Source organism: Saccostrea echinata, unplaced genomic scaffold, assembly GCF_033153115.1.
Source record: "Saccostrea echinata isolate AGI-Se365-2 ecotype Australia unplaced genomic scaffold, CSIRO_AGI_Sech_v1 ptg000014l, whole genome shotgun sequence".
Taxonomy (NCBI): Eukaryota; Metazoa; Mollusca; class Bivalvia; order Ostreida; family Ostreidae; genus Saccostrea; species Saccostrea echinata.
The window spans coordinates 9,134,905-9,152,121 of NW_026889763.1; the positions used below are offsets into that span (position 1 = coordinate 9,134,905).

Genomic DNA, 17,217 nt, shown 5'->3' on the forward strand with positions numbered 1-17,217 from the left:
CTTTTATGTTCAACCAATATACGATTTTTGAAAAAAAAATATGTTTGTCGTAACTTTTTATGATTGTTTTTAACTCAAAAAATAAAAAAAAAAACTTGTCATAATGTTCTTCGTTTTACTTCCTTTATGTCAGATACAGTTTTGATAATGGGGACTGAACTGCCTTTAAGCTATAGCACATCCTTCAAGGATGCATCGACAGAGGATGTATTCATTGTGTACAAAAAAAACTATTTGAGTTTGTATATACAAAGCAATATCATTCCACTAAAATTACTGAAACTTATTTAATAAAGCAGAAACGATTTCAATTTGTATGATGTATAATTATATACTTCTGCCAAGCCGTAATGGCTGTCCTTCCTCCATATACATGTCTTACTCTGCAAAGATGACATGTCCTTTCATTGCAGTAGGTGCCGGCCGTGCCCCCTTTATTTTTCCAATATATAGAATACTATAGAAAACATAGCTACTTTATACTTGTGTCCCCTCAATAATAACATCTGTTGACCCTTTTTTTGTTTGTCAAGGTAAATTAAATTTTTGGTAGTAACCCCCCCCCCCCCCCAAACTAAAAATGTTTGCTTCTAACGGGCCTGTATTTTTAAACTGATTTGTAGGAAAGCAAACTGGCTGATGGACAGACTTACAGGAACCCATACTATTTCTGACAAATCAATCGATGAGTTAAATAAAACTATGTTTTGACTTTTGAGTATCAATCTTTTGGTAAAATAAAATAAAATGATTGCAAACGTTAATTTATTATAAACAACAAATAATAAAGACTTAATTATACATAATTCTAAAATGAACACACAGAAGATAACAATATTTCACACAAAATAGTTTTAAACATAGGAATTCACAACATCACAGGAGGATGAAGAAATATTGCACAAAAATAATACAGTGTATAAACCATTTTAGGAATTCATAGCACCACTGTGGAAAAAAAAACACGTTAAGACAAATTTGTCAACTTTGAAGATCATTACCACTCCAAAAACTTCGTCATGGGCGACTCAGTGTTAAAGGAATGTCCGGCTGCATGTATGTCTGTTGCAAGAAAAAAAAGTGTATTAAAATAATAATAAGACATTTATAATTGTTGTAATTGCCCCAGATAACCATGAACGAATTTAAGGCGTATGACGAAGAAACGTAGAACAATTAATTAATTGTTCGCATGACCTCAATCATCCCTGCAGCAAAAATGTATTATTAATGATTGTATAAATGTAGTTTTCATCCTTGGGATCCACATTTTAGTTTTTCAAACAAAAGAATTATGTACGTTTATTTCAACATAGAAACTTGATTCATCTACTTTGTTTGTTTTTATGTGAAGCAACACAGGAATTTTTATTGATTTTTTTTTTTTTTTTTTTTTTTTTTTTTTTTTTTTTTTTTTTTGCTGAAAGTAATCATAAAAACTATGAAGTTAAATCGTTCTTATTGCTTTAAATAAATCTCATACCTGTATATATTTTTCCAAGACACGTACTTTGTTGTATTTACTGTTAATTCCTCCATGTGTTGTTCGAGCAGACATTTCTGTTGCATCCTCGACACAGTCTTCCGTTGTATCGGAATAGAACGGGCACCTTGCACCTGGAACGAACTCTCAAATCCGGACATCGAAGGACAGGACAACCTCGATTCAAAAAGTTTTTGGAAATAATGGGACTCTTAGATCCATTTTTAACGACCATTGGAATCTTGTCAGAGGAAGAAAACAAAAACGGTGGGCGGGGCCTGCTAATGGGGTTCCGCCTGACCATTTTCTTTAGATAACTGGGAAATAAACTGGCTAATTTGGACGACGAAATCCTACGGTAAACTGGTATGACGTTGGGCCTGAATCCAGAATGTGACCCTGATAATGAAGAAAGATGGTAAAACATTGAATTGTACATGCTGTAAACTTGTTTACTTTAGCAGCGGTTCAGTGGATACGATAATTTATGAAGAATACATGATGCATGTATATAGACTTCTGTAGGAAGTATTTTAACATTACGGTATAAATATCTACTTTCTTTATATATATAATAAAGATATGATAAAAATTACAAAGAATTTCTCTTACTTAACACGCTCTTGAAAATATATATTCAAAATTTACGTAAATCGGAGAAATTATTTTATATGCAAAAATAAAATTGAATAGCATTAATTCATCAAGGCAAATTAAATAATTGATTACCTGAGGTCGGGATAAGAGAAGACACAAGGCACAATAAAACCACACAGCAGAGAGACATTGTGACAACTGATTCGGATTAAACCGTCTATCTTTTTGAATACAATTCGTTATTAAACTATATATACGATGCAATATCGTTAATAAATGTCACACTAATGAGAAAGTTAAAGAACATGGGTGTTTAGTGATTGGTCAAATTTTGATTACGTCGCTCAGTCTGCACAATGCTAAAAGCGATCTAGATTTAATATCGCAGTATACTTCTCGTCATATTTCCCTACTGGACATCCCACCTTTATTTCGTCATCTTATAACATAAAATATTTTATCCTAGACTGCCAAATGGTCACCAACCATAAAAAATTAACGATAAGGTGAGAAAGGTACAAAACAACAAGTAAAACGACAGGAACTAGACACGCCGCTCTTCTCTGTCTCTATGTGAGGTAATTTCCTTAAGTGACACTAAAAACAAAAGATGTATGTGTTTATTTTACGCACAAAATTGACAAGTATGCCTTTCTGATTTTTTTTTTATTTTGTTGACATTTCATAACCAATACAGAATTACTGCTCGTAGACCAATTTCTTATCAATTTACTTTATTTTATTTTGAAGGAAAAATTCATTTATTTGTAGAAAAAAAGAATCCATGATTTAGATTCGACCGAAAAAAACAAGTTTTTTAAAAATATTTCCTTTATGATTGCTCTTTATAGACCAATAATGTACATTGTACATCTACATTAAACCTTTTTATTTAATGTGAATTAAGAATCATAATCCAGATGAAAATTAATTCAGAGTTTCATTTGCAAACAAGAAGAAATAAGTAGTTTTTGATGCATCTATGTACAAATAAAATGAAATAAATATAATATTGGTAAAATCAATTAAAAATTTTTTTTTAAAAACCCCGCCATTTTTTATATACTACAATTTACGTGAACTTTTATGTTATATCATTAAATTACTTTATGTTATATCATTAAATTGCTTTATGTTATATCATTAAATTGCTTTATGTTATATCATTAAATTGCTGTAAACAGAAGTGATTGTTATCCGTCACAGTAAATTATGTGATCACGAAAATATTCATAAAAGAAGAATATATACATGTATTTTATAAAATAAAATAGCATGCATGTATGGGTGAAAGAGGAATTTACGATTCCGGTGCCGATATATATTGGAATTTCAGTTTTTTTATGGTTTTGGTACGTAGCCTTCTTTGATAAATTTTCTCAGTTTAAACACTTCAATTCTGGACATTCCAAAGTCCGATGACATCAGTAAATCGTCCGATAAATCCATCAAAAGAGCGCCATCTACAGCCTGTTCTACAAACTTATCCACACACTTTATTTTTAAAATTTTCAGCCAGTATGTTACGTCTGAAATAGACATCGTCGGTAGGGCGCGCATGCGCTCTATTGCTTTTTCTTCCGAATGGAAATCGTTGGAGTTCGAATCCAACTGCCCAAACCTCGATCCACTTTCACCGTCTTCGCTACGAGCTTTCCTTAGTTTGTGTAGCTTTTGACCATCTGGTTTTTCATTCTCTGCCTTCCTCAAACTTAAAAATTTCTTAGGTTTCGGTTTAGGGAGATCAGAAATAAGTATAGAACTCTTCTGAAATTCCGGAGAAGGTTTTGAAAAATTTTCATTTTTAGACACCTCTGGTTTGTAATCTCTAGGAGTTGTGGCTGATTTTCGTTGTTCTGTCACAGCTGAAGTATTCAAAATTTCTCCGTTTAACAACGCTCTTCCTGTGACTGGGTCCCAGCCCACATCATAGAGGTCGCTTGTACTTTCACTTTTCTTTTTTGATTTACTTGTGAGTTTGGGTTGAATTTCCGGTCTAGTATCACATAAATGCTTGCCAGTGGTCGGAATCCATATGATTTCATAATCTTTCCGTTTCCTGTTCAGTTTTTGTAGATCTTCGTATTTATGACCATCTCCTTGATGGAAATCTCTCGAGACTGTCACATAATTACAAAAGATGGGATGAGAATCGGAGCAAACAATGCTTGGATTATAATCTTGGTAAGGTGTAAAATCTACAAATAAAGTAGCAACAAATATTGCTTATTGAAAGTTAAACGGGCAATTCGAATTAAAAATTTAATATTTATATACTGCTTAAAAACCTTTGGCCCTTTTTGTTTTCATGGAAACAGTTTAAAATTTATCCGACATTATTCTTTCATCTTTTTATACACAATATTTTTATTTCAGGAACCAGTTTGACCTGATCAAAAGAAAAAGATTTTATTGCTTCAGAATTTAAGAATTGGTTGGAGATTTAAATTTAAATTTTCAATTTTCTTACCTCGTATGTTTCAATGGAACATACAATGTTCGCCATTTTGAAGAAGACACTTTTAACTATATTTAACTATATTTCCCCCCCCCCCTTCCTCATACATAAGCACCGCCAAGATATTTTAGGGGGGGGGGATATGCTCTTCGGGAAATCGCACTCTATAACTACTATACAGAAAAGGACCCCCCCCCCCTTTCCCCGGAAAATTCAATCTAATGTTGGATTTCTGTAGGGAAAATCCTACTCTAATGTAATTTTTCTGGGGGGGATCCAACCAGAGCCTATTTTCCGGGGGGGGGGGGCATCCTGCTCTAGAACCAATTTTCCGGAGGGAAAGATTTTAGAGGGAAAAGCCTACTCTACAAGTCCAATTCTTTAAAACAATGGAAATTTCGAGAAAAATGAAAAAAATTAGTAAAAAAGATAATAGGGCTGGCAAATTTTTTTGATGAGCCCTCATACAAAAGAGCTGAAAAGGGATATTTTTTGAAAAAGACAATTCTCTACTCAATTTTTCTGAAGACGTGATGAAAACATTTCATTTTTTTCTTTACTAAATAGACATTTGTAAAATGTTTTGTGATATTGTCTTCCAAGAGAAAGGTAACGTTAATGTAAAATTCTTTAGATAACAAAAAGGGAAGCATTTATTTGACAAATTTGGTCTACAAATAAAATTCACTTGAAATTTTAGCACAGGTAAGCTAAATAAATTTAGTGATTCAATTAGTGTTTAATATGATACTAGACAATTGAATTGTGAATACATGCCAGAGTTACAACTGTCTATTTGATGAGAGGTTAGAACATTAGATATCAGCTGGAGATATGTCGACCACTCTCCTGCGAATCCTTCTATTCCTGTCACCACATTCAAAGTGGGCCCACGGGAAATCTGCACCACCTCGTCACTAAGTTTACTGATAGTTGCTAGGAAAACAAACAAAAAAAAAAGATGTGCAATATTTACTTTTGTGAGGTGTATTTTGCATCATTTCATTTATTATAAATGGATTATGAAAAAGGTAGAATATCCTTTTGTATCAATTTTGATTGTAGTTCATCTATAAACAAAGCAGTCGTGTATTTTTATCTAGTTTGTATGGTAGCATATTTCTGGACCTTGTATGCAAGTTACTTTTCTATAGACTATGACATGCAAGATAATTATGTCAGAATGCAACATAAATATGTCAACATGCAACATAACTATGTTGGCATACAATTAAGAATTTGGAATTTCTTTTCAAAATTATCAAATTTGGAATGCGAGATAAATATGTTGATATGCAACATAGTTATGTCAACATGCAACTTATTTATGTTGATATGCGAGATAAATATGTCGACATGCAACTTATTTATATCGAGATTAATATCATAAACATATTTATGTCAACATGCAACTTATTTACGTTGACATGTAAAATAAATATGTCTACATGCAACTAATTTATGTTGATACGCGAAATAAATACCGGTATTTTGTCGTGATCAAGTAAAATATAAGATATATGGTATTTTGCGGAAACGTAATAAAAATTCTTGCGGAAAAGTAAAAAATAATATTTTTCAACATTTGAAAAAAATCTCCCTAGTAAGCACTACGTTCTGCAATAAATAAATATGCATATCACATATTTATTTCGCTTGTCGACATAAATAAGCTGCATGTCAACATAAATAAATTGCATCTAGCATGTTGGAAGTCACATGGGGGCGATATTTCTGCCCCCTACATGCAAGATAAATTATGTTAACATGCAATATAATTAAGTAGACATACGACTTATTTATGTCAACATGCAAAATAATTCTGTTGACATGCAAGTTATCAATCTCTCTAGAGAATTTTATTTTAATGTTGGTAAACTTACGTACTTACGCCATTATATGACATCTTACAAGCAAGATGTAACAGAATTATGTTGTAATGCGACTTATTTATGTAAACATGCAGGATAATTATGAAGACATGCAACTTATTTTATGTCAACATACAATGTGCAAGATAATTATGTTAACATGCGAGTTAATTATGTCAACATGCAAGATATGTATGTTGACATGCAACTTATTAACTTGCATGTTGAAAAATCTTGCAAGTTAAAATATAATTCGAATGTTTACATGTTAACACAAATAAGTGGCATGTTGGCATAAATAAGTTGCATGTTGACAAAATAAGTTGCATGTTGACAAAATAAGTTGCATGTTAACATAATTATCTTGCATGTTGACATAAATAAGTCGTATGTCTACATAATTATGTTGCGTGTTGCATATTTACATAAATAAGTCGCATTTTGACATAAATATCTTATATGTTAACATAATTATCTTGGATGTTAGCATAATTAAGTCGCATGTCAACATATTCTGTTGCATCTTGCTTGTATGATGTCTTATACCGGCGTTAGTAAGTAAGTTTATCAACATTAAAATTAGATTCTCTAAAAAGATTGGTAACTTGCATGTCAACATAATTTATAATACATGTAATTATCTTGCATGTTGGTATACTTTTCTCGCATATTAATTTATCTTGCATGTAGGGGGCAGAAATATGCCACTATATATATTTGATAATTTTGGTAAATTTTCCAAATTATTAATTGATTACATTTTTATAGTGGCATATTTCTGCCTTCTACATGCAAGATAAATTATGTTAATATGCGAGATAAATTAAGTTAACATGCAAGATAATTATGTTTACATGCATAATAATTATGTTGACATGCAAGTTACCAATTTTTTTTTTTAGAGAATCCTATTTTAATGTTGGTAAACATATTTACTAACGCCGGTATACGACATAATACAAGCAAGATGCAACAGAATTATGTTGGCATGCGACTTATTTATGTCAACATGCATGATAATTATGTTAAGATGCAAGATATTTATGTTAACTTGCAAGATATTTATGTCAACATGCAAGATATTTATGTTAACAACTTAACATGCGACCTATTTATGTCAACAGGCAACATAATTATGTAAACATGCGACAAAATTATGTAGACATGCGACTTATTTATGTCAACATGCAAGATAATTATGTTAACATGCAACTTATTTATGTCAACATGTGACTTTTTTATATCAACATGCGAGTTATATTTTAACATGCAAGATGATTATGTTAACATGCGTCAACATGTAACTTAGTTATGTTAACATGCGACTTATTTATGTTAACATGCGAGTTAATAAGTTGCATGTCAACAAACATATCTCGCATGTTGACATAATTAACTCGCATGTTAACATAATTATTTTGCATGTTGACGTAAATGAATTGCATGTCTACATTATTATCTTGCATGTTGACATAAATAAGTCACATATCTGCATAATTCTCTCGCATGTTAACATAAATAAGTCGCATATCGACATACTTCTGTTACATCTTTCTTGTATAATGTCATACAATGGCTTAGTAAGTAAGTTTATCAACATTTAAATTAGATTTTCGATAGAGATTGGTAACTTGCATGTCAACATAATTATTTTGCATGTTGGCATAAATAAGTCGCATGTCTACATAATTATGTTGCACGTTAACATAATTTAGAATATGCCACCATACATTTGCATGTCAACTTAGTTTTGTTGCATGTTGACTTATTTATGTTGCATGTTGACGTAATTATCTTGCATGTCAATATAGTCTGTAGAAAAATAACTTGCATACAGGGGGCAGAAATATCCCACCATATATTTGTCATAAAAAGTAACAGGATATGTTTGGTAAGCACAAATGCCTCTAAGAATGGTCCGTTCTATTACGATAAACATACTGAGTTATATTTTCTGTCAGTGATTAAATTAACTTGATTCAAAGACAAAACCAATCTCAGCTCAAGAATATTTGTGCAAAGAATGAGGTTCCAATATTTCTTCATTACAAGATATGACCAGGACATGAATTATAGATTTTTCTAGAAGTGACCTTGGTTCAAGGTCATGTTACATTCCCTGGTCATAAGTAATAATTTTGTGAAGTATCAACTTCCCTATTGTTACAATAGAGGTACATGTATATGGAATTGATAGTAATTATACTTGAACATTATAAGATAGTAACTTTGAACTTAAAACAAGAGTGAAGGTCGATCATGATACAGCTTTAGGCCATAAGTGTGAATAATGAACTTCCAATGTGACTTCAATAGAAAGTAAGGGACCAGACATGAATTATATATTTATCTGCCAGTAACCTTGAACTTGCCCAATGACTTTATGTCAAAGTCATAACACAACATCAGTTCAAAAGCAATCTCTGTTACAATTAGCAGCTTCCCAATGTTTCTCCATTTAAAATAAGGCCAGAAAAGAAATAATTCTTTTATTTCTATGTGACCTTGAACTTGCCATTAATAACTTTGGGGCAAGGTCATTTTACACTCTAGGGTCATAAGAAATCTTTGTTTCATGTAAGTACCTCCAATTCATTTTTCTACTAATTATGGAGTAACATGTCTGAACTGGACTAAATTACACGGACAGACAGACGGACAACGTGGTTTATAACACATGTATATACACCCCCCACCCCCCACCCCAAAAAAAAAGAAAAAAATATCGTAAAAACACTTTAAGCCTCAGAAACTCCAGGATAATATACATGTAAAGAGTAAATCTATATGTAACTAAAGAAATAACTACAAAAATGATTAAGTGAAGACCAAAATTTAACGATTTCTATTCAACGATAAAGAAATTTGTTTTAGAAATTCCACAAAGGATTCTTTGTACAAACAAAAATCAGCTAATTCATGTAATTGATAATACCTTCAGTGATAGGATTTCCCAGCAGATATGTTTCTTCGTAAGTTTCCTTCAGACGGAGTACAATACCGTCCTTCATCTTTTTGTTTTCACCCAGTTTAATCCGGAAATGACATCTAGGAGAAACTATGACATCACAAGGGAATGTGTTGATGTCTAAAATTTCTTTCATGGTAAAATCAGGTGATTCTGATAAATAGTAAAATAAAAAAGATGTTCATTTTTTTTAGAATTGAAAAGTACACTGAATGGTTTCTAATTTCTAACTTTAATAGTTCTATAAAATGCAACATCTGATTGGTCTAGACATGATTCCAGGGCGAAATGTCGAGGTGAAGGACAGCAACTGGTATTTATCAATTTGTGAACATTTCAATTGTTTGTATGAGAAACGGTGATCTGAGAAAGGAACTTTGTTGCGTAATCCTTAAATAACGAAAAGGAGGTACATTGTAGTACCTTTATTTGCCTCTATAGTAAAGCCAGTTGTGGCTAAATCCTGAACTGTAACCATGAAATACATGTATTTCCCTGGACTTGCAGTTGTTGCAGCCCGGATGACCGGGCTGCAAATTTTTTTTTTTTTTTTTTTACATCAGAATGTTCTTTCCCTTTATAAATTACGAGATGCACAATATATTTACTTCCATGAAGTACATCTTTTAAAATATATACGTTTTTCATAGGTAATATGCAAAGTAAAATATCATTTACTATCGACAAAACGACAGGTTCCTTTTTAGAACATAAAATTTTACTTATCGCATAAAAACGTACGTAACACAGTTTGTGTTATATATTCATTAAGTCAAATATATATTTGAGGATAAGTGATGCATGTGTCTGATTCTAATTTATATTTCATGCAGCCAAAAGTTACTTGAGGAAATTAAAAAGTTTAAAACGTTATCGTTTTTGTTCTATTTTCATCCGATTAGAAGCTTTCCGTAAATCTTCTCGAGTATAAAGTCTCGATCATTCAGACGTATGCCTTTATCACACAAATCGAAGCGGTTTGATGATCAAGATTTTACTTCATTTATTTCCCGGGCGACAATTGATGGCAACATCAGTGTTTTCTTGTTTCATATGGTATGACTGCAATCCAAAGGAATCATACCATGGGCGTGACTTAACTTCAAGCCAGTTTGAAAAAAGGAAAACTTTATTTCTTGAAACGTAATCTACACAACGAGTAGAGCTTTTTCAAAAAAGCTTGGCCGTCTTTAGCAACAACCCCAAACAGTAAACTGACCTACACTGATCAGGCCGTATTATTCTTGAGTATTTTTTGGCTTGTATTTCTTCATTGGCTTTTTACTGACATTAGCCCTACCATGTGAAAATTCAACAGACGCTCGGCTGTCACCGTAGACTCCGACTCTGTTGCCGAGATTAGAATGACAGTGCAAAGCAAAGAGGAAAAAAGAACAAATACAAGCTGTTAAGCTTGCATGCAATAAAGATCATTTCTGTTTACAATGAAAATATAGAAACGTTTTCAGTAATTGCTATAACAACTAACGTGTTATTTAGAATTTATTCCTGCAATTTTCCTCTTTTCGTTTTGTAATTTTTTTTTTCACGATTGAAAATGTTGAAAAATTGTTAAGTCGTACGAAAATTAGATCATCAGAAAAATTATCTCCATTGCATTGAACAGCATTTCAACCAATGAAATAATTGAAAATTTTCACATCATGCAATTTCTACCAATCACAAAAGAGAGGAAGTGCATAGTCCGAAGATTGTAAAATACTTCAACTCTGTATACCGTACTCCAAGGAAGACGGTTATGATATCCTAGTACATCACTTGACTATTTACAAGAGGACAACAAGATGTGTTTATGAAACACTGATGCCCCCGTATGGCAACTTATAGCAAAGGTTAAACTTTCTCAAATGCAAATCAAATATGTTGGTACCCAAAGTAAGGTCTTGTCTATAGGAATAAACCTGTGATATATAAAAGCCCTAGCAGCAACCATTGAATAGATATGGAAAACATTAAAGTATTTTCAAAAGTATGTCAAACATCAAGGTCAAGGTCAAATAGACAAAATTAATGGTGCCCAAGGGAAGGCCTTTTCCCAAGAAATACACAGGTGAAATATGAAAGCCGAAACACCAACAATTCAAAAGTTATGGCCAAGCTTAAAATTTTCCAAAAGTAGGTCAAACGCCAAGGTCAAGGTCAAAATTGTTGGTATTCAAAGAAAGGTCTTGTCACAAGGATTACATATGTGAAGTATGAAAGTCCTAACACCAACCGTTCAAAAGTTATGGCCAAGATTAAAGTTTTTCAAAAGTATGTCAAACTCCAAGGTCAAGGTCAAAGGGTCAAAATTGTTGGTATCCAAAGGAAGGTCTTGTCACAAGGATTACACAGGTGAAGTATGAAAGCCCTAGCAGCAACCGTTCAAAATTTATGGCCAAGGTTAAAGTTTTTCAAAAGTAGGTCAAACTCCAAGGTCAAGGTCAAAAGGCCAAAGTTATTGGTATCCAAAGTAAGGTCACAAGAATTACACATGTATAGAATGAAAGCCCTAGCTCCCATTGTTCAAAAGTAATGCCAAGGTTAAAGTTTGGTAAAGTTTTGCAAAACTCCAAGATCAAGGTCAAAAGGTCAAATATGGTGGTACCCAAAGAAAGGTCTTGTCACAAGGAATACACATTTGAAATATGAAAGCCATAGCTCCAACCAATCAAAAGTTATGGGCAAGGTTAAAGTTTTTGCGGACAAACAGAGAGACGGACGGATAGGGCAAAAACTATATACCCCCGAATCTTCGATACGGGGGCATAAAAAGGTCATCAGAATCCATGAAATAAAGCATTTTTGTTTAAATTTTTGGTCGTCATTGTAATAAAACAATTTTGCAATTAAAAAAGTTTACAAAAAAGGTATTTATCGCCCAATTAATTGCATTTTGCAGAACATCTATCTTCTTTTAATTTAAAATCTCATATACCTTCTCCAAATCTGAACATGATGTAATAATACTGAGTATAAGGTTTATTAGGGTTTATTTCACTTTTATTTTAATCGATTAATTATAGATCTCGATTTAATTAAAACTGGATTCCAAATTTTCAAAATATAGGTTAAAACAGATGTACCATACGTATTTAAACTGTTTTGTGGCGTTTTGTAAAATTATACTATGGTTTGGGTTTCACAACACGGCCCCGGATAACCTCAGTCGACTTCGTCTCGTGAAGTTAAACCCGGGTCATGAAACCTGCATGGTATAATTTACAAATATTTACACCCATTGAATGTTTTCTCCTTTATTGCTCAAGATAACCATTGCTCTTTATCAGTCCGTAACAGCAATAAGCATGACAGAAGGATCATACTTACCACTATCGCTTCCTGCCAGACAGAATCGGGCAGGATGAGAGACGGGAACTGAGATCGTCTTACATTTCTTCCCTCTCTTCATAACGTCAACTGTCACTCTTTTTTCTCGACAAACTTTGTGAACGAAAAACGTCTAAAATGTAAAAGTTTAATTAAATTAACGAACAGAAATCGATCTCATGAATCCAGTAAACAAAACTAAGCGTGAGCGGGGTAATACCGTATAGCAGGTTTCTTTAGCGGGTTTAAAATTTGGCGTTTTGCTTGCTCAAAGGAATGCCAATAATTTTGGCGAAACTTTTTTTGACGGACACAGAGTTTCGTGACATTGCAAAAGAGGGGAAATTCATCTCTTAGATAAGTTTTATTACGTTTAATATACGTTTGAATACCGATTTACACAAAAGTTTGGATAAATACAATACCAGATGAAAGTTATATTGCATATACAACAGACTAATCAAAGTTATTTTAAGTAATTTTTCTTGTATTCAGTAGTGATAATGAAGAGTGCAAATTTGGCGATTAAAAAATTTAAGCGGCTTACTACAAACCCGCTAAAATAAGCCAAAGTTAGCACCCCGCTAAAAATACCCGCTATACGGTAAATAAAATCGGACCCCTGGAAACACCAGAGACGTGATATCTGGTGTCCAGGCGGAGTAAGCAACCCTGTTGATCGGTCACCCTCTGTTATAAATAAGTATTAAAGATTTTAACAACATTTATAGCTAAATTTTCTCAATTAAAAAGGACATTTTTCATTGTTCAAAGTCCTGTTCTGTTGCTAACAGCTATGGATATTCTAACATACTAATTCAATATTAACTGTAAATTGTACTACTGTTTTTGGTTTTATCTTGTATTTTTATACATTAATTTAATTCCCTTTTAAAATGAAGATTAGTTTTTAATCTCTTTTCCAAGTAGTTCTTTCTGTCTGTCTGCCGGTCAGGAAACATATGAGGGGGAAAATTGAAAGGATACTTACTTCCAATTAGCACATTCCTAACGCCATATAAAATTTATTACACTCTTAAAAATTGTGTCTTGGGGAAATTTGTTAATCGATAACATTAAAAATGTTGTTATATTCATAGTCTATAAGGCATATAAGTCATCGTGTCCAAATTTAATTATTTTAAAATATAGACTTAATTAGAGAGGAGAAAATGTTTTTTAAATTACAGACATGAAAAATAACAATAAAAAAATTCAAATGAACTTTTAAAAAGCACATTTTCTACCTGGATGGATAATTTACGAGAAGTCATAAAAGGGAAATATTTGTTAAACAACGAAGGTGTATGTAAACATTCAAACAGGAAAATATTATAATTCGATAAAATGGGGGATAAAGGAAGTCAATCTTTCTGAACCATTCGACTATTTCAATCGTATCTGAAATAGATCAACTTACAAACTATATTCTCAAATTTACTTTCGTTGTATTTCATGTAATCTTTTTGCATCAGATTTATAAAACTTTACCGTATATCTGTTCACAAGATTTAGGTTAAGATGGAAACTGTGGTAGTCTATTCTGACCGAATATAACCAAGATTTAGGTTAAATATAACCAAAGGATGGCGTTTCAACTTTTTTGGTGTTGTTGTTGTAAGGAAAAACACCATCAACCCTAGGCCTATTCATGATATGCCTAATATTGCTATATATTATAATTTGTGTAGTATTATGGCGTATTACAGCCTTCTACATTACAGTCCCCTACATAAGTACATACAAGATAATTATATCGCCATGCAAGATTTAAGTTAACATGTAATTTGCCAATCTTTACAGAACGTCCGATTTGATTTTGGGTAAATCTTTTTACCAGCGTCAGTAAATGACATTATAAATGCAAGATCCAATATATTTCTGTTGTCATGCCACTTATATGTCAACTCGAAGCTAATTTATTCGACATGCAACAGAATTACCGGTATATTAACTCGAATGTTGAAATAAGTAAGTCGCAATTTTAAGGCAACAGAAATGTGTTGCATCTTGCATGTATATTTTCAGATACTGAAGGTACTTTAGTAGTGAACAATTTACCAATATTAAAATCAGATTCTCTGAAAGGATATTGGTAACCTGCATGTTAACTTGTCGGCCGAGGTTAGAACGTTTTCTCTAGAAGGAGTTGATAATACGTGGCGGGTTCGAATCCACTGCGGGATGTGGAGACCGATCTTTCAGATGAGACAGTTTAAACCGAGATTTCGTAAGTGTACGAAACAGGTCTCTTACATGTACCACGCAAAGGCCTTTAGTGCCGAGTACAGGTTTAAATTTGCAGCCCTCTACCGGCAAATGGGATCGTTTCAAAATGAGTGAAAAGTTCTCGAAAGGACTTAAACACATAAACTTAATATCTGGTATTAAGATATAATTATATCTATATCTATATTAATATAACTACACTTTTTCGCAAATTGACTTTTCGATTTTCAGATTTAGAATTCATATCATCATCTTGTTAAACTACTATCCATACTTGTTTACCTTTATATGCTTTGCTGCAAAACACAAGAATAAACAAAAATCGTTTGCATTATGCATTATTTTATTGAGCCAGTAGCTGGAATGAATAACAAAACATGAAAGAAACACTAGATAAAAGTAAGTAAATAAATAAAATTAAAAAGAAATTGCAAACCTTTTACTTCAAAAAGATTTATTGCGCAGTATATGCATTGAATAAATCCATCTGAGCATACTATTTAATTTTTTTTTTCTCACAGGTTCTAACAAACACTCCTTAGAAAGTTATTATGCATGAATTACGATATTTACAAAATTTACAACTGAAATGATTGGAGCTTTTAATTAGGACATGTGCCACCAGTCTTCTAATACGAGGAGGATTCAAGATTGAAGGAATTAGACTTCTTAATAAAGAAAAGGGGAAAGGTTATAGAGTAGATTCAAAACACTCTTTTTAGAAAACATTTGATAAGTATGTTACATTTACCTGACTTTTCTTCACAGGTGTGACGTTGAATTTTCCTCCCTTTCCTTCCCCCTCCTTTATCCTTATGATCTGGGGAATGTTAGCCCTGTAAATCCGATAGAAATCCTCTACTGAATTCTCAGTATCCGACACGACAAAGTTTTGACATTTTTGTCGGCTTTTTTCAGCCGGTGAATCCATGACTTGTCTCCTTAATATCAAGGAAGTCTGCAGCGAAATCTTCTCATCGAATGTATGAGTTTAACAACGCGCTTTCATATTGGTTTTTGCATACATTAGATCTTCCTGGCTACTTGACAGGGCGTTCAGTTGTACAAACATAAAAATGCCTGCACTTTTAACAGTCAAGCACATCTGGAGCGTACCATGGAGCGTACCATGAACCCTTACGGCATTGTGAAGAACGTTTAAAAACCCGTTTTGTTCAAGGTTATATTTAGTTACATAACAATTGCAAACCGGAAGATATTTAGTCATTTTTTAGATAATAAGGCAATAATTTGTTCTATAGTATTTACTAGTCTCTTCTTAAAACATTTTTGTGACGTCATCTTTTGTTAAACCTGGTTCAGTAAATTTCTTATTGTCCTGCACGCAGTCCAATAAGTTACCTGTAGGTGTCCAATAAGATTCAACTTATTGGACAGCTACAGGTAACATTCAATTGAAAACAAAGGGCGAGACAAATTTAAAAAAACAGCACTGAAAAGGCTTTGATAATCAAACAATTTAATATGAACAATGTATGAAATTAGTAGCGTACTAGTAAATTATAAATATTTCACTAAAAAATTCTATTGAAATTGGCATGAATAATCCATGGTGAACTGAATGTCTCAAATGAAATATTGTAGAAGAATCCGTAGAATCGATAATAAAATTTCCTAAATTCACCGTTCATTACTATTTATTTCACAACGATTGGTACACGGAACATTCACAGAATCTTGGGGACACAAAAGAAGAATCAGATGAATGCGGGTTTTTTTTTTTTACATACAACCTTGGGCTTTTTGCTTAGTTGAACATCCAGTTTTCCGCCTTTCACTATTCCGCTCACGAAATTTCAACTGATTCTGTATTTTCCTTTGGTGATTTGTGACTGTTTGCCCATTTAGTCCCGCGTTGTTTGAGCGAGTGTATGTCGTTGCTTTAAGGAGTGGCTGGAGAAAAATCCTTCAAATCCTGTTGCTTTACACAAATGAGAAACTGTTTTTTGCAATTCCGAAATATAAGAATATATCCGGATTTCAAAGTGGAAAACTTCAGCTGAAGTTTGCATTTTGGTGTTGTCGATAAATGGCATTTTCAGAATACTTTTGAATCTGAAGAAATCGTTGTTTAAAATGTACGCGTCATCCCTGGTGTTGTGTTGTAAAATGAATAAATTGTCAAGAATTTTATAGAACTAACTTTTACGGATGCATAGTATATATATCAAAATGTCGCAATGCGGATAGATAAGACTACACAACGTTAATGTTCATATTTATCGATATAAAACATGGCTCGATGATTCCAACTATTGAA

General features: G+C 32.5%; 1 protein-coding gene and 1 long non-coding RNA gene across 2 annotated transcripts; both read right to left on the reverse strand.

The window, feature by feature from the left end:
- Window positions 1-1,048: 1,048 nt before the first annotated feature.
- Window positions 1,049-2,608, reverse strand: LOC133187195 (uncharacterized). The gene is made up of 3 exons (XR_009721142.1): window positions 2,213-2,608; window positions 1,484-1,882; window positions 1,049-1,062 (listed from the first exon to the last, which is right to left on the reverse strand). It is a non-coding gene; the product is annotated as an uncharacterized LOC133187195 (long non-coding RNA).
- Window positions 2,609-3,245: 637 nt separating this feature from the next.
- Window positions 3,246-15,891, reverse strand: LOC133187068 (uncharacterized). The gene is made up of 5 exons (XM_061322439.1): window positions 15,688-15,891; window positions 12,708-12,840; window positions 9,345-9,530; window positions 5,286-5,474; window positions 3,246-4,305 (listed from the first exon to the last, which is right to left on the reverse strand). The coding sequence occupies exons 1-5, from the start codon at window positions 15,865-15,867 to the stop codon at window positions 3,422-3,424; spliced, it is 1,572 nt and encodes a 523-aa protein (XP_061178423.1). The 5' UTR covers window positions 15,868-15,891; the 3' UTR covers window positions 3,246-3,421.
- Window positions 15,892-17,217: the final 1,326 nt, after the last annotated feature.

Excerpts from the sequence above, each read along its gene's own strand:
- LOC133187068 (XM_061322439.1), bottom strand. The coding sequence starts at position 15,867 with ATGGATTCACCGGCTGAAAAAAGCCGACAAAAATGTCAAAACTTTGTC. Across the intron at positions 9,531-12,707 it reads TCTGGCAGGAAGCGATAGTG|AATCACCTGATTTTACCATG; the intron begins GTAAGTATGATC and ends ACTATTTATCAG. Across the intron at positions 4,306-5,285 it reads ACAATTCAATTGTCTAGTAT|CAATATTTGTTGCTACTTTA; the intron begins CATATTAAACAC and ends ACTTTCAATAAG.